We start from the raw sequence: 24,945 nt of genomic DNA, 5'->3' as shown, positions 1-24,945 counted from the left end.
AAGCTGCCACTAGGGGGCCACCCCACTCCCATAGATGGCCACTCAACTTCACACAAGGTTCTTAAAGTACTTGAGCTTAAAGTCTGTCCATAGTCATTAATTAAAAAACCTTTTTTAAAATTTCTAAGCATACAATCTAGGGGGGTAGCAATTTGTCTAGATGATGTCCCACCCATAATGCTTACAGTTACAACACACAAAGAGGGGGGGAATTTTTGAGAATGCAGTAAGGGGTCTGCACTCTCGAGACACTAGGTAGACAGACAGCAATCGCTTCCTTCCGTTGCTGACCAATTGAACTCGCGTTAATTGGAAATGCAGCTATAAGAAGTCCGCACTCAGTTAATCATTCACGCATCACACATTCCATACAGAAAATCCCACCCAACAATTTCAAATTTCTCAGATACAGATAAGCTCAAGCGTTTTCGCTTCTAGTCCCCACGACTAGAAGGTACTAGGGCCTTCGCTGAGAATTGATCAGATTCTCCTTCCCTCCTTCTTGAGGGGCTGGTTTTACAACTTCCTAGCTAGGATTACAATACAAAATACAGGATACATACCCGGCGAATGTTCTCCAGTCAGTTGGGTGCTGGGATTAATGCAGGATTTATCCCACCGCTGCCACCAAGAATTGTTGCAGGAATTGAGATAGGAATTTGTGATACTTCAGGAGTCAGACAGCACACACCAGAATGAGAGAGTAATCTTCTTTATTTGCCAGCAAACAAAGCAGGACATCAGTTCTAGCTCTCTTCTCCTCTGTCTCAGCTCTCTGTGTCTTTGTCTCAGCTCTCTGTGTCAGCTCTCTCAGCTCTCTTCTTATGCTGTCTTCTCCTTCTTCTGTCTGTTCCTTCTGTCCTTCTCTTTCTTCTGAGCTCCTTCTGACGTAAACTGCTTCGGCTCCTACTTAAATAGGGTCCTAAGCCCTCCTCCTAGCCTAGCCCAGCCCAGCCCCCTTACTCTCCAATTGGTTAAGGAATTAGATTGGCTACCTTGCCTCAACCAATCATTACTTTTGAAATATCAGTTACATAGGTTCCAGACATCCTAAACTGACCTGTGACCTGGGGCCCCTCAAGCCAGACATTTGGTCTCCAGAACTCTTACATTTCTCATTATGATTGATTTCTCATCTATGGCTTAAACTGGATTCCCTTAGAGACTAAGAGGCCCCATCTAACATTAATTATTCTCATATTCCTAGTCTGATTCATACTAACTGCTAACTGAACTCTGGCATTCATTAAAGGGGTCAAAGGCTAGTCTTACTTAATGGCATACTGCTATACTTTCAGGACTATTCCTACAGTTACCTATAATTAATCAAGGAGAAGAGAGCTGACTAGTTCTGACCTTTTTCACCTTCAGCTTATACATTGAACCAGCTAGGACTGCAGAATAACTCAAAACACATGTTGGCCCCCCTTCACTGTAGCCCTACTCAGAACGTCAGACAGAGAGTTGAACAAACATTCCACACAGAATTATTAATTTACACAGAATACAACATATTCTAAAGTAAGCATTCTTATAAACATATTCTACCTATCAAGAACTTCTAAATTCTAACTCATTTATATCTAGAATTATTTAGACTCTAACTATTTCCTTCTAAGCAGTGTTCAATTTAATCCTAAACAACTGCCTGCTTACAAAACTATTCAGTAAGCCTAATAATGTACAGATGTTGAGCCAGCTAGCATTGGCAATTCACAAGGGACAGAGTTTCATTTCTCACTGACCTTTCCTAACCCAGCCCGGCAGCTAGAGTCTAATTAACTCCAGCTTGCATTCCTTCATTTGCAGGACTGAAGAGAATTCAAACTTCAAGCTTTTAATATCATTTCTTATATATATATAATTATTTCCATGGCTGCCTCATGATGACAGTTCATTTAGCCTTACCTTTATCTCCTTAACAGTTTGTTCCAGCCAAATAATCCTTTGTCTCCCCAAAAGCCCTGGTGGGGGAAGCTGGGTCTGTATAAAATCACTGCTTGCACAAATGTTGCCAGTTAGGAAAAGGGCCAGGCTGAGTTTTTTAAAGGCAGTGTGACATTTGCTACTCAGCTAAGTTTTTGTCTGTAAAGACACCCTGTCCTAACTCTAACCACACAAAATCTGGGCTACTTGGTTGAACCCAGGCCTTGGTACATTTTCTTTCAAGTTAGAAAAAAGCCCAGAAACTTAGGAGCCAGAGGCTAAGACCTCTCACCGCAGCCCGCCTTCTCAAGCACAGCTAAGCCTCCAGGACAGGGTCTCCTCCAGTCTCCCCTTCTCTCATTCTCTTTTCTTTTATCCCTCCCACCTTGCCCTCCCTGTCTCCTCCTCCTTCACCCCTTCACTCACTCTCCCTTCTCAATTTCCTGTTGCAAATCCATTCCTCTTATCCTCTCTGGCCTCTCTCAACCTCTCTCAACCTCCCCCCTCCCCACAAAAAAACAAAAATGGTCAGGTTCCAGGAAAAGAAGTGTTACTTCCCTCTTGTCTCTACTTTCTGTATGATTTTGTTTCCCTGTTTGTTCTATTTCTTTTCATTTCCCTTTTGCTGCCCTTCCTCATAGCTTTCCAGTCCTTTTCTTTTAAATCTCTTCTTCTCTTCCTTTTTCTTTCTCCTTAGAAGAGGGAGTGAGAAAGAAAAAGGAAGAGAAGAAGAGTTTTAAAAGGAAAGGACTGAAAAGCAGTGAGGAAAGGCAGCAAAAGGGAAATGAAAAGAAATAGAACAAACAGGAAAAAAAATCACACAGAAAGTAGAGACAAAAGGGAAGTAAACACTTCGGGCCAGATGCACTAAACTTAACAAGCCAGCAATGTGGTTTTTAAACTGGTTCTAGCCAGTTTAGCACGCAAGTAGTAAACCAGGACATTACAGAAGGGTTCTCTGAGCCATTTTCCTGTCACGGTAGCAGCTAATGAAAACGGAATTCAAATGAACTAATTACTGTTATAATGTAGAGAGGTGTGGTAGCCGTGTTAGTCCACTCTTTTGATAACCTTTAAGAGTGGACTAACACGGTTACCACACATCTCTACATTATAACAGTAATTAGCTCATTTGAATTCCGTTTTCATTAGCTGCTACCGTGACAGGAAAATGGCTCGGAGACTCCTGTCACCTACCAACACCCATCCTGTTAGAATATCAATGAAATACTTTGATGCCCCATGCATACCCCCACCCTCCCACTCTGTCAGACTGTCAAAGTGATGCTTTGATGTTTCTCTTATATATACTATCTGCTACCACATTTGCTTATTTCCGATCTGACGAAGAAGGGCAACCTTCGAAAGCTAATCAAGTTATGTCCTATAAAAAAGGTATCATCTTATTTTCTTGTCCATGTTTTATTTTGTTTGATTTCTATTGATAACCTATTATAATGTGAATGCAATGGGCTGCACTACCGTTTCTGACCTCATGCATCGTGGAAAACCTAACGGGAGGTCTGCACCTCTCATTGGGGCTGCTGTGAGCGGGACCCATGCAAAGAAGGACGCCCATCGCAAAAATCGGAAGAAAAAAAAAGTCCAAGTGCTTATCAGGGATGTCCTTTCAAGTGCCTAACACTTGGACGTCTTTCACCCCCCCCCCCCCCAAAAAAAAAGGACGTCCTTGACGAACACTTGGACATTTTTTTCTTCAGATTTTGTGATGGGCGTCCTTCTCTTGGACATGTTTTTCTTATGTGCCCAAAAACTGCCGGAAAGAATTGGGGATCGGGACGTCCGAGGACGCCCAAATCAGAAACGTGCTGTGATTGGCTGAGAGAGACCTGGAGGGGCATAATCGAAAGGGACGTCCAAATAGTTTTGATTTGGACGTCCTCGCACGACCCGCTCCCCAATTTCTCTCCAGCGTGGTCATTTCGGGCACGTAAGAAAAACACGCCCAAGAGAAGGACGCCCATCACAAAATCTGAAGGGAAAAACATCCAAGTGCTCGTCAGGGACGTCCTTTTTTTTGACTGAAGGGACATGTATGACGTCGTCTGTGGCATACGCAGAGCAGCCAGCATAACGATTGGCTGCTCTGCGCATGCTCAGCTGGCCAACTGGCTTCCCCTCCTTAGGAAGGAAATCGCGTGCAAATGAGCTAACAGCGAGCAGCTCATGTGCATGCAATTTCCTTCATGCATGCCCGTTTTTTAAAGATTCGCTAAGGGATCGGTAAGGGAAGGGCTCTTTCTGTGGAGTTAGTGCATCTGGCTCTTTTCCTGGAACCTGACCGTTTTTGGTTTTTTTGTTAGAAGTGCCTTCCTCCTCCCTTGCTGACCCTTTCTCTCTTCTTCTAAAATGCCTTCCTCTGTGCTGCCCGAATCAGCTGTGCAGGACCTCCAGAGTTGGTCTGGCAGTCTCACAATATAGTGAGACTTGAGACTGCAAAAGTAACTCAAGAATCTAGGGATGGACCGCTAAAAAATGCTCATATATCATGTTTTTCCAGGTTTATTTGCATTCAAGAATGAATGTTGTCAAAACTGAGAAGAATTATAAAAGATCTACAGCCACTACTCCAGGAGGATGAATTAATGAAAGAAATATTCCCAGCCACCTAATCTGAAACAAATTAGTGAAAAGCAAACTCCCAATACAATTTCAAAAACAAGAGCATGGCACACGTCCCTGCAATATACCTGGCTGAAAACTGTGCTAACATATCTCACAAGATCCCAAAGTCACTCACATGTATACTCTGGAGGAAAGGAGAAACAGGGGTGATATGATACAGACGTTCAAATATTTGAAAGGTATTAATCCGCAAACGAACCTTTTCCGGAGATGCAAAGGCGGTAGAACGAGACGACATGAAATGAGATTGAAGGGGGGCAGACTCAAGAAAAATGTCAGGAAGTATTTTTTCACAGAGAGAGTAGTGGATGCTTGGAATGCCCTCCCGCGGGAGGTGGTGGAAAAGAAAACGGTAACGGAATTCAAACATGTGTGGGATAAACATAAAGGAATCCTGTTCAGAAGGAATGGATCCTCAGGAGCTTAGCCGAGATTGGGTGGCAGAGCCGGTGGTGGGAGGCGGGGATAGTGCTGGGCAGACTTATACGGTCTGTGCCAGAGCCAGTGGTGGGAGGCGGGGCTGGTGGTTGGGAGGCGGGGATAGTGCTGGGCAGACTTATACTGTCTGTGCCCTGAAGAGGACAGGTACAAATCAAAGTATACACAAAAAGCAGCAGATATGAGTTTATCTTGTTGGGCAGACTGGATGGACCGTGCAGATCTTTTTCTGCCGTCATCTACTTTGTTACTATGTTACATGGGAAAAACATTCAACATAATGGAATCCTTCACATGCTCGTCTTGAAATGTGGTATATATCATTCAGTACAAAAACTGGTTATAACCAGTTTTCTAAAAATATGAAAATCACACTGAGCTCTTGACTGGGGCATGTTAGCGATTCATAAGAGATAAAGTAAAGACAGGGGATCCATGGGGTTTGGCTGCTGGTGGTGTGGGGGAGGGGTGTTATTTAAGATGGCAAGGGATCCTGGGGGTTTGGCACAGGTGAGAATTACCCAGTTAGCGGCGACACTCAGTCTGCTAACTAGGGGCTAGATGCACTAATCAATCATTAGAGCCCTTCCCTTATCGATTCCCTTAGTGAATCGGTAGGGAACGGCTATGCATCAAGGAATAGGAATGCAAATGAGCTGCTCGTTGTAGCTCACTTGCATTCTCTATTCCATCGTTAAACAGTCAACCAATCGGCCGGTGGAGCATGCGCAGAGCAGCCAAGCATTATGCTGGCTGCTCTGCGCATGCCAAGGACATCCTTTATGGACGTCCTTCACTATAAAAAAAAAAAACTCCCTCTAAAAAGACGTTCTTTTTACAGGCTACAAGCTAATTACAGTTCAGAGGCAAGAGAATAAAAACTAACCTTCCAGCCCAGAAAATCGGGACGTGAGAGGACACAAATCAAAACTTTTTGGACGTCCCTCCCTCCAGGTCTCTCTCAGCCAATCACAGCGCGTTTAGCTGATACTGGTAACAGCTAAACGCGCTGGGATTGGCTGAGAGAGACCTGGAGCTGATCAGTTATGCTATTACTTACTTGTTCTGGAGTGCTGTATTTTGTTATGCTGTTTTGAATAAAGACTTCATACAACTTAAAAAAGTGGAAAAAAATCCAAGTGCTCGTCCTTTTTTTTTTTTAACAAAACTATTAGTGAGATTTGAACTTGCCACCTCTGGATTACAAGACAAACCACTTGGCTACAACTCTGCTTGGATGTCCCTCCCTTACTTCCAGGTCTCTCAGCTGAGTGAAGCATGGCCAAAAAGGACGTTTTTATTATTGCAGGGGGGGGGGGGGGGGAGGGAGGCTGCCCAAAATGTATGTTTTTTTTTTTAAAGTGAAGCTTTATTAAAAAAAAAATCAAATAGGCTCCGATGCTGCAGGCTCTTTTTTGGACATCATTTAACCCCGGAATAATAAAAACGTCCTTTTTGGCCGTGGTTCACTCAGCTGAGAGACCTGGAAGTCTCTGAGCCAATCACAGCGCGTTTAGCTTGGTGAAGAACATCCATAAAGGACGCTCCTGACGAGCACTTGGCTGTTCCCCCCCCCCCCCCCCCCCATTTTTTTTTTTTTACATTTTAATAATTTTTCCAATCCCACGCAGCCCCAACGAGAGGTACAGACCTTTCGTTAGGTTTTCCAGCATTAAGGCAATCGGAAAAGGTTAGTGCATCTCATTACAATAGGGTTTCTACACGATTTGCTCATCTGCATTCCATTTTCGTTAGCTGCTACCGTCGTCAGAAAAAAAGTCTTTAGTGTATGCCAGGGTTTACTACTTGCTCGTTAAGGGCTCGTTAAGTTTAGTGCATCTGACCCTAGGTAACTATCCAGTTAGAGTCTGGCCTAATTGTATCTGGGTATTGATCTGAATATCACAAGTATCTGATTAAATGCCAGCGGCTGCTTTATACTTGAATATTCAGTATCCAGATATGGCCCAGTGCTAAATATCTGTGTATTTAAAGAAAACACTCACCACCGCAGGCTGAGCATTACCTTCACGGATTCTAAGGGGGTGTGTTTCTGGCATAGTTTGGCCAGTCCAAGACAATATGGTGGCAATTCCAGAAGCAGGACACCTTCTAATAGGCACCTGTTCTGTAACGTCATTTGGTAGTACAGCCAGCGGCGGCCATTTTAGAAAGAACCGTGTTGGAAGTAGCATCAAATGAGGGGCTTCAACAGGGGTAATTCTGCAACACGGTTGCCTTTTGGAGATATTTTGGAGGCTTTTTGACCAATGATTACGAGTAGTCTGGTTAAATGCTGAATATAGAAGCTCCTTTAGTCTGCAGACTGTCTGTTTAGACATCAGTATTGGGAGTTTTCCCTGTCTACAGACATTTCTGAAGTCTTTTTCCTCCATTAGTTTTTTTTTTTTTTTTTTTTTTTGCATATTGCATCCACTGTATCCTCATTTTTGATTAGCCTATATATCTATAAACATCCATTCTGTAAAAGAAAGTGGGCACCGAACACCAACGTTTTTAAAAATGCACTAAAAACATTCTTGTTTGAGCACTTTTATGGTAGAGATTGGGAATCACCAGCTGTAAATGTGTGATTACTGAGGAGATTTAAGTTCTGATCGAATATTTTGATAATGAATGGTTAGGTAGTTATTAGTCTAGCTGAAGTTAATTAGGATTTTATGTTATTTTTATCGTGTTTCATGAGTGGAAATGGATTATGTATATTTTTGCTTTATTACCCACCAGTACAATGGGATCAAACAACCACACTTTACTTCTGGATAGATTCAGCTCTCTCTTGGTTTCAGTCTTTCCTCACTGCTCGCTCCTATATAGTTCAGTTCCATGACAAAACATAAACCCAGTTTTCTTTGACCTCAGGAGCCCCGCAGGGATTAGTACTATCCCCTATGCTGTTTAACATTTTCTTAGCACCCCTGCTCACATTGGCTCAATCTTTAGGTTTCACAGCATATGTCTATTCAGTTGACATCCAATTATTGCATGTCATAGACTACTCTGGTGATCATATGATCCAAAACATCAACCATAACCTGACACTAATCACTAAGTAGCTTCAAGATAATAAATTAATACTTAATCCAAATAAATTTAGTTGTGCACTCTTCTTGAACACGTCAAACGCCTCCTTATTGCGACTGATTGTTTTTGGCACTACCACAAAAATCTTACATGTTATCTTAGATGCCTCACTTTCTTTTTAACTACATATTTCTAATGTAATCAGACAGCGCTTCTACAAATGACCACAAATCTGCTCAATTCACCCTTTCTTCGACCCACCTGCTCTAAATATTCTCATCCATTTTTTTTATTATCAGTAAATGTGACTATTGCAACTCACTCTATACTAGACTTAGAACAGCTGACGTTAGGCGTTTACAAGTTGTCCAGACACAGCCATTAAAGAAATTTGACCACGTCACGTTACTACTGAAAGCGGCCCATTGGCTCCCTCTACCTAATCGTTTCATCTATAATAATAATAATAAAACTTTATTTATAACCCACTATATCTATAACAGTCTAAGCAGGGAACAAATCACATACAAAATATAAAAGGACAGAACAATAAAAATTATTTCTTTGCTCAACAAATTATACAAAAATTGCTATGCTACTCTGAAAATAAAACATACAGAAGGTGAACCAGCCTTCCTCTCCCATTTGTTAATCCCCTATGCAAACGCTACACTCAACCTTCCAAAACCTGCTAATAATTCCATCCTTCAACACACCAGAAAAGCTATTTTTTCAGCTCAGACTTCTGAGCACTGGTACAAATTGCCCCAGTCCTTTCGCCAACAAACATCCCTTCAGAATTTCAAAACCAACCTTAAAACATTTCTTTTCTTGGATTGTACTCCCATTCGTGCTAGGGAATAGCATGGAGATGAAGCCTGTGAAGCCCATCTGACCAGTCTCAGACCTTTTCTTTTATCCCCCTCTTCTTTGCTATATGCAATTGTAGTTCTACACCACCCTTTTTTCAGTACCTCTCTTTTTTACCTCTTACTTTGTATTTTTAGCCTGTAAGCCGCCCAGACATTCCCTTGATGGGCGGGGTAACAAATTTAAAAAATAAACTTAAACTTGATATAAATGTTGTAAATAAATAAATAAAGTAACTGGGTATGCATGCGCTTAGGCGTGAGCAGTTACGCCAGCCATCGAGCTGGCATGAATGTGTATTTACTTAAGTTCAGGTGATGCGTGCGCTCTGCCCAGACTGTTCCCCTGTTCACACCCACCTGTCCAATACATGCTATGTAAGATACATGCATTTTACAGAATAGCCCATGAGATTTTAGTTTGGGAAAAAAATCATTTTTATTCATGTACAAAACCTGTAGTGTCACTTTTACTAAGCTGTGCTAAAAAGTGGCTGGGGCTGTTTGTAGTGCGTGGGTTTAACGTGCACTGTGGCCACTTTTAGCATGACAGTAAAATGGCTGCATTTGTATATTTTCTTGTAATGGCCATGTGCTAATTTCTCAGTTAACACATGGTCATTACCAAGGAAGCCCTTACTGCCACCTATTTACTAGGTGGTAAGGGCTTCCACGCTAGTCGGGCAGCGTGCGGCAATATACCTGCGCTACTCTCCACCCATAGACACGCCTCCCAGTGCATCCCGTGGCAGTGCTTTTTGGCGTATGGTAGGCAGGCGCTAGTGCCTACTGCAGCTTAGTAAAAGGGCTCCTCAATTTTTATACTTCTTTTATTCTAGTCAACAATGTTAATAAGAGGTTTTATTCAATTCTATACCTAAAATTTGAGTTCTTCTTCAGTTCACAAACTCATGACAAATAATTTCAATTCTTGCTTTTTTTTATTGTGAGCAAAACAGACAATCACAAAAATTTCGAGAACAGCCCTCAGAACATGACATGCACACAACTTAGTGGTTTTTTTCCAGTGTGAAAACCAAACTAATAGCACAAACAGACAAAATGAGAGCACTGTCCACTTTAACTGTTTTTCCAAGGAACTTCCAGGGATGTCAAGCCGCACCAGCAAGACCTCACCCGATGGTGCTGAAAACGCTGCTGTTCAGCTCTGCAGTCTGCTGTGTCTCCTTGACCTCCAGCTGTCCAGGAAAGCTCTCCCCTGGCCTACCTGGTAGTCTGTGGTGGTCGTTGGGGGGTAGGAGCCGCTTATCTCTATAACCGCGTTTAGAAGACTCCTGAGGCAGGTGCAGTTAGTGCCGAAACATGGCACCGTGTCTTCAAGGTTTTTTGGAAGTGTCATTGGTTCACACTACTCCTTGATCACATGTGAAAGAAATAACATAAAAGATGCAACATTAGTGGAAAACATCATGTGTAGTTTGCTGCTCGTTTCAGAGATGCCTCAATTTCTGTCTGCCTGCCCTTGTTTTCTCGTACAGCCATGAGTCTGGAATTGGATGCTAGCTGTGTAACTGTCCTTCTCTTCCTAGGTGCAGTGACTGTGGGGCCTCCCTCTCACACCGATACTATGAGAAGGATGGATGCCTGTACTGTAAGAAAGATTACTGGGCCCGCTTTGGGGAGCTGTGCCATGGCTGTTCTGAGCAGATCACGAAGGGGCTGGTTATGGTAAGAACTGATTATTCACCAGAATTCCTGAAACCCAGTGAGCCCCCTGTGCTGGAAGGAGAGGGCAAAGTGTAGGCCAATGGTTCCCAAACATGTCCTGGAGGAACCCCAGTTAGTCACATTTTTTGAGTATTTGCAATGAATATTCATGAGTTAGATTTACATGCACTGCCTCCATTGCATAAGGATCTAACTCATGAAGGGCTGGAGAAAGGAGTGTCTGGACATCTGACGGTCATCACTTAAGACTTACCATATTAAGACTGTTCCAGAATTTAAAAAGGCATGGGATAAGCATGTGGGATCACTTAGGAACAAGAAGAATTAGGGGTTACAGAGGATGGGCAGACTGGATGGGCCATATGGTCTTTATCTGCCTTAATGTTTCCATGTTAATCATGACTCTGCTTGTGCTCTGCCCAGATCACACCTATAGGTGGGTTGCATATAAATACATGCTTTAATTTTTACCCTGGGATAGTTTTATAAAAGCCCTTTTACATGTGAAAATTACACGCAAAGGTGGGAGCCACTTAAAGTTACGATATGTATGCGTGAGCGTGCTGGTATTTTTACGGGCATATGTGGATCAACAAAAAGAGCTGACCATGTAGAAGATTCAGTTTTAATTTGCTATTTTAGCTCCCAGGTTTATACAGGCAGGCACATTTCACCACATTTCGCCAAAATGGCTGCCTCGGGCAAATGAACAACAGCTGGTGTAAAATCCAAACTTCATCAAACTGGTAAAAACTGTTTCCTTGTCATCAAGCAGATGAAGCCATTACGTATGGGTTGTGTCCATCAACCAGCAGAGGGAGATAGAGAGCACTCAACTTTTCACAGCTCCACTGCCTCTTCAGTATTCTCTATCTCCCCAGACACTAAAGGCCATTTTTCTTGTGGTCATTACTTCGGCGAGACGGGTGTCAGAGCTCCAGGCGCTGTCCTGTAGAGACCCATTTCTGCAATTCTCAGAGTCCGGGGTCACAGTTCGGACCGTGCCTTCCTTCATGCCTAAGGTGGTTTCAGCGTTTCACCTAAACCAGCCTATTTTGTTGCCCTCCTTTGATAAGGAGGAGTTTTCAGAATCTTTTGGGCAGTTGCACCTGTTGGATGTGCGCAGGACTCTGCTGCAGTATCTGCGAGTTACTATCTCTTTCAGGATCTATGATCATCTGTTTGTTTTGCTATCAGGTCCTCGCAGAGGGTCTCCAGTGTCTAAAGCCACTATTGCCCGCTGGCTCAAAGAAACTATCTTTTCAGCTTATCTGCTTGCCGGCCGGTCTCCGCCTGTAGCCTTCAAGGCGCATTCTACCAGAGCGATTTCTTCCTCTTGGGCTGAAACTGGAGCACTCTCTCGTCAAGAGATATGCAGTGCAGCAACATGGGCTTCTAAGCTCTCTTTTGCCCGACATTACAGGCTAGGAGGGATGCGCGTTTTGGAGCACAAGTGCTAGCGTGTGGTGTGACCTGTTCCCACCCTATATAGGGATTGCTTTGTTACATCCCATACGTAATGGCTTCATCTGCTTGATGACAAGGAAGGGAAAATTAGGTTCTTACCTTGGTAATTTTCTTTCCTTTAGTCATAGCAGATGAAGCCATGAGCCCTCCCTGTATGATTGTCTGTATGCTGTGAATCTGTTTCAGGTTCTGTTCTTGTTTCCTGAAGTTCCTTCCTTGGGAGAAAGTTGGAAAACAGTCTTCAGGATTCATGTTCACTTATAGGAGGATGAGTCCATTCCCTCCAGTTTATGTTTTGGAGGATGAGTTTATTCCCTCCAGGAGGTTGCGTGTATCCCCTCCAGTTATACAATAAGGAGGACGAGTTTATTTCCTCCAGGAGGACTGGTGGTTGGGAGGCGGGAAATACTGCTGGGCAGACTTATATGGCCTGTGCCCTGAAAAGGACAGGTACAAATTCAAGGTAAGGTATACACATATGAGTTTGTCTTGGGCAGACTGGATAGACCATGCAGGTCTTTTTCTGCCGTCATCTACTATGTTACTATGTTACTCTCCAGCTTATAATCGAAAGACAAAAACGCCTATATTGTGACCTAAATCGGGAGATAGGCGTTTATCTCCCAAAAACGAATAACGCGGTATAATCGAAAGCCGAACTTGGACGTTTTCAACTGCACTCCATCGCGGAAGCGTACAAAGTTGACGGGGGTGTGTCAGAGGCGTGGTGAAGGCGGGACTGGGGCGTGGTTATCACCCGAACAGAGATGGGTGCCTTTCGCCGATAATGGAAAAAAAGTATGCGTTTGTAGCTAGAATTTAGGGCACTTTTCCTGGACCCTGTTTTTTCACGAATAAGGCCCCAAAAAGTGCCCTAAATGACCAGATTACCACCAGAGGGAATCTGGGATGACCTCCCCTGACTCCCCCAGTGGTCACTAACCCCCTCCCACCACAAAAAATGATGTTTCACAACTTTTTATTTTCACCCTCAAATGTCATACCCACCTCCCTGGCAGCAGTATGCAGGTCCCTGGAGCAGTTGTTAGGGGGTGCAGTGGACTTCAGGCAGGTAGACCCAGGCCCATCCCCCCCCTACCTGTTACAATTGTGCTGCTTAATGCTTAGTCGACCAACCCCCCCAAACCCACTGTACCCACATGTAGGTGCCCCCCTTCACCCCTTAGGGCTATAGTAATGGTGTAGACTTGTGGGCAGTGGGTTTTGAGGGGGTTTGGGGGGCTCAACACACAAGGGAAGGGTGCTATGCACCTGGGAGCTCTTTTACCTTTTTTTTTGTTTCTGTAAAAGTGCCCCCTAGGGTGCCCGGTTGGTGTCCTGGCATGTGAGGGGGACCAGTGCACTACAACTCCTGGCCCCTCCCACGAACAAATGCCTTGCATTTATTCGTTTTTGAGCTGGGCGCTTTCATTTTCCATTATCACTGAAAAACAAAAACGCCCAGCTCACAAATTGTCGAATAAAACATGGACGTCTATTTTTTTCAAAAATACGGTTTGGTCCGCCCCTTCACGGACCCGTTCTCGGAGATAAACGCCCATGGAGATAGACGTTTTCGTTCAATTATGCCCCTCTCTGTGTTCATTCCCTCCTTTTGAGTTCATGCCCTTGTTAATGGGCCATCGTTCGCTGTGAGGAAAGTTCATGTTATTCCCATTGCGGTTTGCCATACTGCTTTGGAAGCTTCAAATACCGAAGAGGCAGTGGAGTTGGCTGGCCATGAGGCACTGTGAAAAGTTGAGTGCTCTCTATCTCCCCCTGCTGGTTGATGGACACAACCCATATGTAATGGCTTCATCTGCTATGACTAAAGGAAAGAAAATTACCAAGGTAAGAACCTAATTTTCCTATCTCTGACCTGGGCTCTCATGTAGTGAGTCAGACAAGTTGAGTGGGACGGTTTTTACCAGTTTGGTGAAGTTTGGATTTTACACCAGCTGCTGTTCATTCATCCCTGAGGCAACCATTTTGGTGAAACATGGCCATGTTGGGCCTATTTGTATAAACCTGGGAGCTACAGTAGTGAATTAAAACTGCATCTTCTACACAGGCTGTTTTTGTTGATTACCATAGTGGATCTTGCAAAATGTTTGCCTTGTTGCTTTCTTGGATGTGCATAAATAAATAAATAAACAGGAATCCAGGTACGCACTATTCTGTAAGTGCACAAGTATCTTCAATATGCAGGTGGGCGTTCACATGGGTGGGGTCTAGGCGGAGCACACATTTATGTATAACAGGCCTCATATTCAGCCAGTCAAAATCAGCATTTTGCCAATTGCCACTGGCGTTATACCCAGAAATTCAGTGCCAGGCTCTGGCATTGAATTTACGGGTACACAGAGATGGTGAAAAACATAGCTGATTAAGTGCAATGTTCAGTACTTAGCCAGCTATGAAGAACCGCATAAAGTCCTATTTATGTGGTTATCTTGGCTAGTTAAGTGCTGAAGACTGGCATTTAACCAGGAAAGTGCCGACTTCGCCACCAGAACATCTCCAAAATATCTGGTTTCGGCTTGGGCGATAACTGGGCATTTTCAGTGACACTACCCAGTTAACTGCTGCTGAAGATGCCCGGTTAGCCCCAGACAGGGGATGTAAATGGCCAGGAGCCAATCACTTTAAATATCATGCCCATAACATCGAATACGATAAGTTATGTACAGTATTTACTCCTGCTCAATGGATGGAGCAAGTGCTCATGTCTAAACACACGCCTGCGTACATACCGGTTATAGTATTCCATAAAGGAAAGGAGATGCCTACGTTCAAGCTCCCTTTCTAAAATTTCCCTCAAGAAGGGTATTTCTGTTTTGTGCCCGCATTTTCTCACCACTTGAGCATGTAAATCAGGGATGGGCAACATCTGTCCTTGAGGGCCACAACCCAGTTGGGTTTTCAGGATTTCTCCAATGAAATATGCATGAGATGTATATGCAATTCTACAGCGGTGAGAGTAAGTGGCATAGCACATTCATGCAAAGGAGGTGTATTCAGGTGCAGAGAACGGGCTAGAACATAAGAACATAAGCATTGCCATACTGGAACAGACCGAAGGTCAACTGAGAGGCCCAAGTAACCCTTTTGGGTTGTGCACGAGAAGATTTGGGTGCGGATCCTTAAAGAATTTTGTGCAGCCAGAGATCCGTGTGCTAATCCAAATTAGCTAATTAACTTTAATAACTGATTGTTAACAGCCAATTAGTGATTGTTAAAGGCTTGTTAACTAATTTATTTGCACGCAGATCTCGGGATCGCATGCAAATTTGGGCACCATTTGTAGAATCCAGGGGAGTGTCTATTCTGTAATGTCAGATGGTATGCCTAATGCATGGAGTGTCCTACTTCTTTGAATGTGGCAAGCGTTTGCCCTTGTATCCAGTGTTTACAGTACAACGGCAAATGTGGCACATTCGTAAAGGAGTACAAACAAGGCACACTTCCCTCTAGAGCAGCAATTTCCAAACGGGGTTCTTTAGCTCTTTTCAGGGGTTCCCCAAGTGAGGAAGTTGGTGGCATGCTTCAGCCACCGACACTGGCTCTCCTGCACATGCTCAGTTCAGAAGCCTGAATTGAAGATGTGCAGGAGTGCCAGTGAGCCACTGACTTTCTCGCTGCTCAGGCTGCATAGCATCTGAACTAAAGCAAAAGTAGGCCCTCACAAAGAAGCATGAGGTAGTTGGGGGGAGAGGGTATGGCGGGGGGGGGGGGGGATGATAGAGAAGGGGAGGTGCTGAATCAAAGGTGGGGTGGTAGGAGGGAGGGAAGAGGGAGAGATATTGAACCAGGGGTGGGGGGGGGGGAGAGAGAGCCCCAAGATGATGGACTAAGGGGGAGAGCAGGTTGGAAGAGACATGGTACTCGGGGGGGGGGGGGGGGTGGAAGGGAAGGGGAAAAGAACAGTGGTGTCACTGGACAATTTGGAGGGGCACAGGGGAGGCAATCTATGTATTGGGGGATGCAAGTCAAAGTGACATTTTTGTACATCACACCCCTCCCCTCCCCCTTCAAGTTAGTTGTAAACAATACTATAAGTCCCAAAAGCCTTAGAAACCCCTTTATTCAGTTTCAACCACACAGATAAAAAGTATTATTTGATAGCACCATTCAATTCTTCCATTTGGGAGTGACGTCTGTAGACCAGGGTTGTCCAGCCTCAGTCTTCGAGGGCTGCAGTCCAGTCATGTTTTCAGGATTTCCCCAAGGAATATGGCTGAGATTTATTTGCTTGCACTGCCTCCATTGTATGCAAATAGATGTCATGAATATTCTTAGGAGATATCCTGTAAACTCGACCTAGTGATGGCTAAGGTTGGACACTCCTGCTGTAGACTACAGAGCAGTGGTTATCAACCCAGTTCGGTTTTCAGGATATTCACAATGAATATGCGTGATAGATTTGTATGTACTGCCTCCTTGTTATGCAAATCAATCTCTTGCATATTCATTGATGATGTCCTGAAAACTTGACTAGCTGGATGTCCCGTGAGGTCTGAGTGAGAAGCACTGCTAAAAAGGATGGGACCGAATCTGCAGCTAGGACATAGTTCAGCATACAAACATATTAAAACTGTAGTATCATCTTGGGAACACACTGAAAAAATGTTGTAAAGTTAAAATAAAACCCTGCAAAAAAAGACACCCAGAACCCAAAATAGTACTAACTTTCACAATTCAAACGGCAACAACCCTACCTGTGAAAAGGCAACACTGCAAATATTGCACCAGGCCTTAGACATCAACTCACCTCCCACTGAGAAACTTGACAAATAAAACTGCTAGACATCCCTACACAGGAAACTAAACACGAGCTGAATCCTTCACCTCAGGCACACGTGCAGACCCTCATCTAATACAAAATAAGAGATCCCAAATTAGAAACAAAAAATGCAGACAAACACTGAACTAGAAACTCCCCAAAGAGAAGTGCAGTACTGGAAAAAGAAAAACTGAAATGCATTTTATCCTGTCCTTTGCAAACATACAGAAAAATAGATGTACACGAATCCCAGTTTCTAAAATGGAAAGTAATGTTTTTCATCTTATTTCTCTGTTCTCCATTTTTCTTGTCAGTCTTCTAGGTTCTTTTTCAGCATCTCCTTTTCATTTCTTCTCCCTCCCTGACGTTAATGTTTTCTGTTCATCTTTTTTTTCTGTATTTTTCTCTTCTCTTTCTTCTGACTCACTCATATCTATTTTACTCCTCTTTTCTTTGTCTCCACCTTTTCACCTAGCTTTCCATCTCTGTTGCCCCTTCTCCAGAGCTCCCATTGCCCCCATTTCTCTGTCCTATAGCCCTCTACATTTAACCTACTCCCTATCCTAGTCCTTCATTTCTATTCTCGTACTTATCTCCTCAGCTCTCATCTGCTTTTCATCTTCTCATCAGCCCCAACTCCTTTCCCTAGTCTCAAGCCAGTTCTTCTGTCTCTTATCCCCATCCAGTCTCATCATCCCACTTTTACTCTCTTTACCTCATTTCCACCCTATTTAAAGATCCTTCTTTTTCCTGCCATTTCTCTTATTTACCTTTTTATCTTCTTTTAGCTAAATTTATTTCTCCTTTCCCTCTTTATACTTACATTTCTAGTCCTTCTATTTGCACCTTGTCTCTCGTTCCTGTCTTTCAGCCATCTTCTAGTTCATTTCCACTCTCTGTACTCAGCCGCATCTACATCCCTCACCAACCCCATTCTTTCTCTGTCACTCATCTCCTCTCCACTTCCAGCCCCTTTCTTATGTCTTACCCCCCTATACAGGCTCCCATTCCCCCTTTTACGTCTCCATTTCCGTTCTCTCTTTTCCTTTGTATCTCATCCTCCTCATAGCCCTCTGCCTCTTTATCCCTTTTTCCCCAACATCCATTGCCGTGCCTCTTTCCCATCTCTAGCATTCATTCTTTTCCCCAGCATTTGCCCACATGCCGCCGCCGCCTCCTCCTCCTCCTCCAATATTTATTTACTCTCTTTTCTATTTGCCCCAGCATCTACATAAGTACATAAGTAATGCCATACTGGGAAAAGACCAAAGGTCCATCGAGCCCAGCATCCTGTCCCCGACAGCAGCCAATCCAGGTGAAGGGCACCTGGCAAGCTACCCAAACGTACAAACATTTTATACAAGTTATTCCCGAAATTGTGGATTTTTCCCAAGTCCATTTAGTAGCGGTCTATGGACTTGTTCTTTAGGAAACCGTCCAACCCCCTTTTAAACTCTGCCAAGCTAACCGCCTTCACCACGTTCTCCTTCCATTTCTGCCTACTGCTGTATATGCCCTTGTTCCATCCCTGCCACAATGTCTATCCTCCTTTCTCATTCCTCCAGCATCAACCCCTTCTTTCACTGCCATCTGCCAGCATCTTCCCCTTCTCCTAGAATCCCCTCCTCCCAACTCAATCCCCAGCCCTCAGCCCCCTTCTCCCTCCTCAACCCCTGGCCCCAGCATGTGCCCTCTCTAACCACATAATCTGCCAGTCAGCCTCCTCCTTCCCTATTCTCTCCCCTGCCTTCCAGCATCACCCCTTCTTGCTGCCTTCCATGGTCCACCCCCTTCCCTCTTTCTTGGACTGTCAGCACTGGAGAAAAAAGAAAAACAAATAAAATAAAGGAAAAGGCAGCCAGCATAGAGCCTCATGCTGAAGCTCTCAGTCAGGCCCTGTTGATCCCTCCCCCAAGGTATGTCAGAGGGGGCAGGACCAGTACAGGCTGAACCCGAGGATCCAGCTGGGCTTTCCTTTCTCTTACTCCCCCCCCCCCCCCCCCCCCCCCCCCCCGTGCTGACAGTCCGGATAGTAGAAAGGAGCCACAAGAGGAAGGCAGGTTTGAGGGAAAGGGGCGGACCAGGGGGGGAGGGGGAAGGGGAACAGGAGGGAGGAACTGCATCCTACAGTGTTCAGGAGGGCAATACCCCCCCCCCCCCAACCAGACTACCCCCATGTGACTCACCGGTGGACACAGCCCTGCTTGTCACCTCTGTTAAACTTGCACAGAACAGCGCAAGCAGCTTGCTCCGCGGATGGTGTTTCTCGTGGCAGGCCCGACTTCTTCCTTTATTTACAGTTCTTGTTTAACAGAGTCGGGCCTGCTAAGAAAGGCACCACGGAGCAAGCTGCATGTGCTGTTCTATACATAGTTAAAGAGAGGTGGCAGGAAGGTGCAAATCTAGGAGAAAAGCCCTGGGACATTGGGGGCAGGTGCCGGCAGAAGTAAACCAATGAGTTTGGGGTGGCAAACACTGTTTCCCCAGAGGTTCCCAAACTTTTTCGGTTCACGGCACCCTTAGTGTCCGAGCAATTTTTCGTGGCACCCCCACTTCCCTGGGCCACATAGATCTGTACCCCCCCCCCCCAACAGTTCTCTATTGCTCTCCCCTCCACACATTTTTTCTACTGCTTACCTTCACCTGTTGCAGCCCTGGGGGGCCTCCTCTGCCCCCCCCCCCCCCCCCCCGTCTCCAGTGTTCCTCCCTGCCCAGCATCTTTTCTTTCCCCATATTCAGCTTCCTTTTTTCCCTTCTTCCCGTACTATCCTGCCCTGCCCACCCTACCCCACTTGAGTGCCACATCTTTTCATCTCTCTTCCAGGCCTGCCCACCCCCTGAACAGTCTGACTTCTCTCCCCTTCAATCGTCCTCCTCCAATCAAGTCTCTCTTCCCCACTCCCACTGAGCCCTGCATCTCTCCCTCTCGCCAGCTCTCCTCCATAGCCCGTCCCCTGTACCTCTCCAGCAGCAGCGATGATTAAGAAAGTTTTCCATCAGCATCGGGGCCTCTTCTCAGGCGTGTCCTGCCTACTTGGATAACAGGAAGTTGCATCAAAGTAGGCAGGATGCTCCAGAGAAGAGGGCAGCTCTGACGTTGGTGGAAAACTGTCTCAATCGCCGCTACCGTAAGTACATAAGTATTGCTATACTGAGAAAGGCCAAAGGTCCACCGAGCCCAGTATCCTGTTTCCAACAGTGGTCAATCCAGGTCACAAATACCCGGCAAGATCCCCAAAATGTACAAAACATTCTATACTGCTTATCCCAGAAATAGTGGATTTTCCCCAAGTCCATTTAATAACGGTCTATGGACTTTTCCTTTAGGAAGCCACCAGAGAGGTACAGGGGCCTGGGGCTACAGAGGAGAGCCAGTGGAAGGGAGAAGGAGAGATGCACGACTCACAGGCCACAAGGAAGAGAAAAAGAGGCATAATGAGGGAACAGCAGCGGTTCGGGTGGCGGTGGGAGGAAGTTCAAGATTTGCCGCTGCGGCGCATCAGGGTGCCAGGGCGCACAGTTTGGGAACCGCTGCTGTTTCCTCTAAGTCCTCCACCTGTAGCCCTGCCAGTAGGTGGTGCTGTTTCACTATCACATTTTCAGTAGTGAGGGACAGGCAAACTCTGCAGGACTCCAGGGAACCTGCCTGTTACTAGCAATTCAAAATACAATATTGAAGTACCGCCCCCTACTGGCTGCAATGCAGTTGGAGGACTCCCACTCAGCTTAGCGGGTACAGTGGTGGCAAAGGGGTGGCACTGGCAAACCATATTTTTAGTGTGGCATTTTCCACCCCTTGCTTCCCCATAGCGATGCCTGTGAAACAGAAGCTGAATGGGACTTTGTGTTTGGGGTGGGGGGGGGGGGTTCTTCGGTGTCTGAAAAAATATTTTAGGGGTTGTACCAGTATAAAAAGTTTGGGAGCCACTGTTCTTAAGATAGCATGAACACCGGCAAATCTGAAATACTTTGAAGCCACAGCTCAGTTATAGATTCCAAATGAAATTAGAACTCACAAAGCCCATAAAAAAGAAGGGATCCAAAATAAATTACTTACAGCCAAAGCACTGCTCCTCAGGAATCTCACTGATAAGCAACCAAGCTTAATCTTCTTAAACCTTATATGTGATATCTAAAGTTTAACGATTACTTGTTCTTTGTATAAAAACAAATGAAAACAGCAAAAATTTGTAAAGAATTTTAAATATGTTCTTAAAATAAAAGGCGAGTGCTTGGTTTAACTTTTCCACGTTATATATGTAAAATACTGCCAATTGTATTTAAAACAGATCGTTTCAAAAAAAGTCTTTAAAAACTTGAAATAATGATGGAAATAGGTAGTGTTGTGTGCCCACCTAGAATCTCTAAAAATCCTTCAAAATCACCACTCCAAATGCCTTAAAAACGTTAAAAATGCTGAAACGTTCTATGCATCCCAGTGGCCATCTTATACATTCCAGTGACATGACAATGACATCGTCGGCGTAGGAGCACACTAGAAGTCAATGGCAGAGCCTCAGCGATGATTCCTTAGTAATGAAATGTTAAAAAAAAACCTTTAAAAATAAATTTTAAAAAATGAGAATTTTGAGCCACAACCACACATAAAATCAAATAATAATGAAATCACATGAATAATAATGTGTCATTGAAACGCATAAGATGGCCACTGGAACACGTAGAATTTTTCAGCTTTTTAAATATATTCAGGGCATGGTGAGAGAGAATGTGAAAGAGAGACACATGGTGACAAGTTGCTGTTTGACCTTGTGCCTTGCTTTGGGTTTGTTCACACTTCCCCTCTGTGGGAGATTCCCAGCTCTCAACGTGTTATCAGAAGCAACTTTGGAAGGTCCCAGTCACTGCATGGACCCTCCTTCCCCTGACTTGATTTCTTCATGCCCGCTGTGAGATAGAAAACAGAAAGGCAGTGAGTGTGTCTGGCGGGGGCTGGTCTCCTGTCACATTTGCTGATGTCACTGGAGCTGGGACTGTCTGAGTTGCCAGCCGTGGGGGCTGAGCATTAGCCTTCTGTCTGAGCTCTGTGTAGCAGGTGCACCGGAGGCACAATGGTCAGTGAGCTCATGTGTGGGATCCAGGAAGGGCAGATGGGCTTTGAGAAGCGATGCTGTCCCGGGAGACAGGTAAAGACTGCCCTTGTGTTTATGTGTGTGCCTGAACTGGAGTACAATACTTGCGTGTGGATGTGGAGGTTTTTTTTTTAGTTGATACCATGGGGTTTGGGGGCCCTTGTTCATGGAAATGCTGGAAATGCTGTTTTTCAGTACTATTAAGGGCTTTTTAGTCTTATATGAAATGGTATATGATTATCTGACTCGCAGTAAGTGTGATGTTTGGCCTGATGCAGGCACTTCAACGCCAAAACAGGTTGGGCAATTGTAATAACCACTGTTGAAGTCTGAATATGTAGATCTGAAACCGCCTTTTATCTTGAAAGACTTTTAATAAATGTTGTTTGCGCCTTTTTGAGATGCCCTACTACTCCTTATTTTGCCGCTCTTGTACTGTGACTGCTGAAGCTTATGGCACAGAAATTCTCTAGTGTGGGGGCAATTTTCAAAAGGCTTGATCTGATGTTACTCCTAAGTCTACCATCCTGAAATCTCACTTCATGTTTTCTAGTTCTGTCTCTGAAAAAGGTATGCTTAAATACTTGAAAGGTATTAATATATAAACATGTCATACAGTGGAACGCTGATTATCTGAATTTCAGTGATCCGGACTGATGCTGGAGTTGATTGTGTTTAAATTCGAAACAAAAACTGTACATTGTACTGTATTCTGAAAACTAGAAACAGGTTTTTAAAAACCTATTAAAGGAAAATACAGTAAAGTATGAACATTATGTAGTAGATTTGATGATAACTGTGTGCTAATGAAATACTATACAGTATTCTCCGAGGACAAGCAGGCTGCTTGTTCTCACTGATGGGTTGACGTCCTCGGCAGCCCCCTCCATCGGAAAGTTTACTAGCAAAGGCCTTTGCTAGTCCTCGCGCGCCCATGCGCACCGCGCATGCGCGGCCGTCTTCCCGCCTGAAACCGGCTCGAGCCGGCCAGTCTTCTTTCGTCCGCGCTCGGTACGGTCGTGTTACGCCGTTCGTGCCCCAGAGAGTCGACCTCGCGCGTCCTTTTCGACGTGTTTTTTCCTTGTTTTTCTTTCAAAAAGTTTGGGAAGCGCTCCGGAAGTGTTCCGGAAGACCCTTTCGGGTTTTCTGCCCTTCCCGTATTTTTCTCAACTTTTGCCCCGTAAGTTTTCTTTCGTTGTCGGGGTAGGCCTAGTTTGGCCTCGGTCGAGATTTTTCTCCCTTTAAATTTTGGTGCTTCAATTTTCGCCATTTCGGCTTTTGATTTCGCCGGCGTGATTTTTCCGCCCATGACATCGAAGCCTTCCAGCGGCTTCAAGAAGTGCACCCAGTGCGCCCGGGTAATCTCGCTCACTGATAGGCACTCTGCGTGTCTTCAGTGTCTAGGGGCCCAGCACCGCCCTCAGAACTGCAGTCTGTGTTCCCTGTTACAAAGGCGGACTCAGGTAGCGAGATTAGCCCAGTGGAACGTTTTGTTCTCGGGCTCTTCGTCGACATCGGCACCGGAGGCATCGAGTGCATCGACGTCGTCAGCGTCCGGACCATCTTCCTTGGCTGCCGCTCCATCGACTGCATCGAGGCATCGGACCTCTGCATCGGCGCCGAGGCATCGGGCGACTGCATCGACGTCAGTGGTACCGAGACTTCGTCTGCTGATGTCGTCGGACGGAGGTGCATCGTCAGGAGTGCAGGTGAGGGCTGTCCATTCCCCTGCTGGTGGCGGTGAGCCTTCGGGTGGGTCTCCTCCTACCCTGAGGGCTCCTGCGGTACAGCCCCCCCGGGATCGACTCTCTTCGGTCTCGGCCCCGAGGAAGCGACGGATGGATTCTACGTCCTCCTCGTCGGTGCCGGGGAGCTCCGGTGACATGCTTCGGAAGAAGTCGAAGAAGCATCGACACCGGTCTCCTCCCCGTGTCGGCACCGAGAGCTCTGGGTCGCCGAGGGATTCGGCACCCAGCAGGCTTCGGCACCGAGAGGACCGCTCACCCTCTGTTCAGGAGGTGTCGATGCGCTCCACTCTGGACAGCCCGGAACAGCCTCCTCGCCCGGAACAGGTTCTGACGTCGACGCCTGCATCGACCTCTCAGCCTTTTTCTGCAGCCACTCTGAACGAGAGCCTCCGGGCCGTTCTCCCGGAGATTCTGGGAGAGCTGTTGCGCCCTACCCCTCCGGTACCGGCGGTGCTTGCGCCTCCGGTACCGTCGAGCGTGGCGCCGGCTGGTCCATCGCCCAGGTTGAGGTCCCCGACGTCGGTACCGCGTGTGGTGCCGACCGCGGCCACCTCCCAGGAAGGCTCCCCGACTACGTCGGCGGAGGGAGCTTCGCCGATGCGGGCGAGGGAGTCTACCTCTCGACGCCCCCATCGTGGACGTGGCTCCACGGAGTCGAGCCGGGCGAGGTTGCAGACACAGGTCCGTGAACTTGTGTCTGACACCGAGGGTGAGGCCTCGTGGGAGGACGTAGAAGACCCCAGATATTTCTCTGACGAGGAGTCTGAGGGTCTTCCTTCTGATCCCACTCCCTCTCCTGAAAGGCAGCTTTCTCCTCCTGAGAGTCTGTCTTTCGCTTCCTTTGTCCGGGAGATGTCTACGGCCATCCCCTTCCCGGTGGTTGTGGAGGACGAGCCCAGGGCTGAAATGTTTGAGCTCCTGGACTATCCTTCTCCACCTAAGGAAGCGTCCACTGTTCCCTTGCACCATATCCTGAAAAAGACATTGCTTGCGAACTGGACCAAGCCATTAAGTAATCCCCACATTCCCAAGAAGATCGAGTCCCAGTACCGGATCCATGGGGACCCAGAGCTGATGCGCACTCAGTTGCCTCATGACTCTGGAGTTGTGGATTTGGCCCTAAAGAAGGCTAAGAGTTCTAGGGAGCATGCTTCGGCGCCCCCGGGCAAAGACCCTAGAACCTTAGACTCCTTTGGGAGGAAGGCCTACCATTCTTCTATGCTCGTGGCCAAGATCCAGTCTTA

At 45.7% G+C, this 24,945-nt stretch overlaps 2 protein-coding genes across 5 annotated transcripts in view; one reads left to right on the top strand and one right to left on the bottom strand.

Annotated features, from left to right (window-relative positions):
• Positions 1–24,945, top strand: part of LIMK1 (LIM domain kinase 1) — a 252,371-nt gene that overhangs the window by 81,982 nt on the left and 145,444 nt on the right. For all 3 annotated transcript variants that reach the window (XM_030186154.1, XM_030186152.1, XM_030186153.1), the window contains one exon: positions 10,475–10,613. In XM_030186154.1, coding sequence (XP_030042014.1) covers positions 10,475–10,613 — 139 coding nt within the window. The remainder of the gene's footprint in view (positions 1–10,474; positions 10,614–24,945) is intronic.
• CMTR2 (cap methyltransferase 2) overlaps positions 9,900–24,945 on the bottom strand; it is a 194,303-nt gene continuing 179,257 nt past the window's right edge. The window contains exons 2-3 of one of the 2 annotated variants that reach the window (XR_003939924.1): positions 16,852–16,953; positions 9,900–10,299 (exon numbers count right to left, since the gene is read on the bottom strand). The gene's annotated coding sequence lies outside the window, so the exon portion shown is untranslated. The remainder of the gene's footprint in view (positions 10,300–16,851; positions 16,954–24,945) is intronic. The other variant, XR_003939925.1, reaches the window with a different exon arrangement.

The sequence above is a fragment of the Microcaecilia unicolor genome, chromosome 13 (assembly GCF_901765095.1).
Source record: "Microcaecilia unicolor chromosome 13, aMicUni1.1, whole genome shotgun sequence".
In the NCBI taxonomy this organism is placed as follows: domain Eukaryota; kingdom Metazoa; phylum Chordata; class Amphibia; order Gymnophiona; family Siphonopidae; genus Microcaecilia; species Microcaecilia unicolor.
The sequence above is the reverse complement of the archived record's forward strand: the minus strand, read 5'-3'. Positions and strand labels throughout refer to the sequence as shown.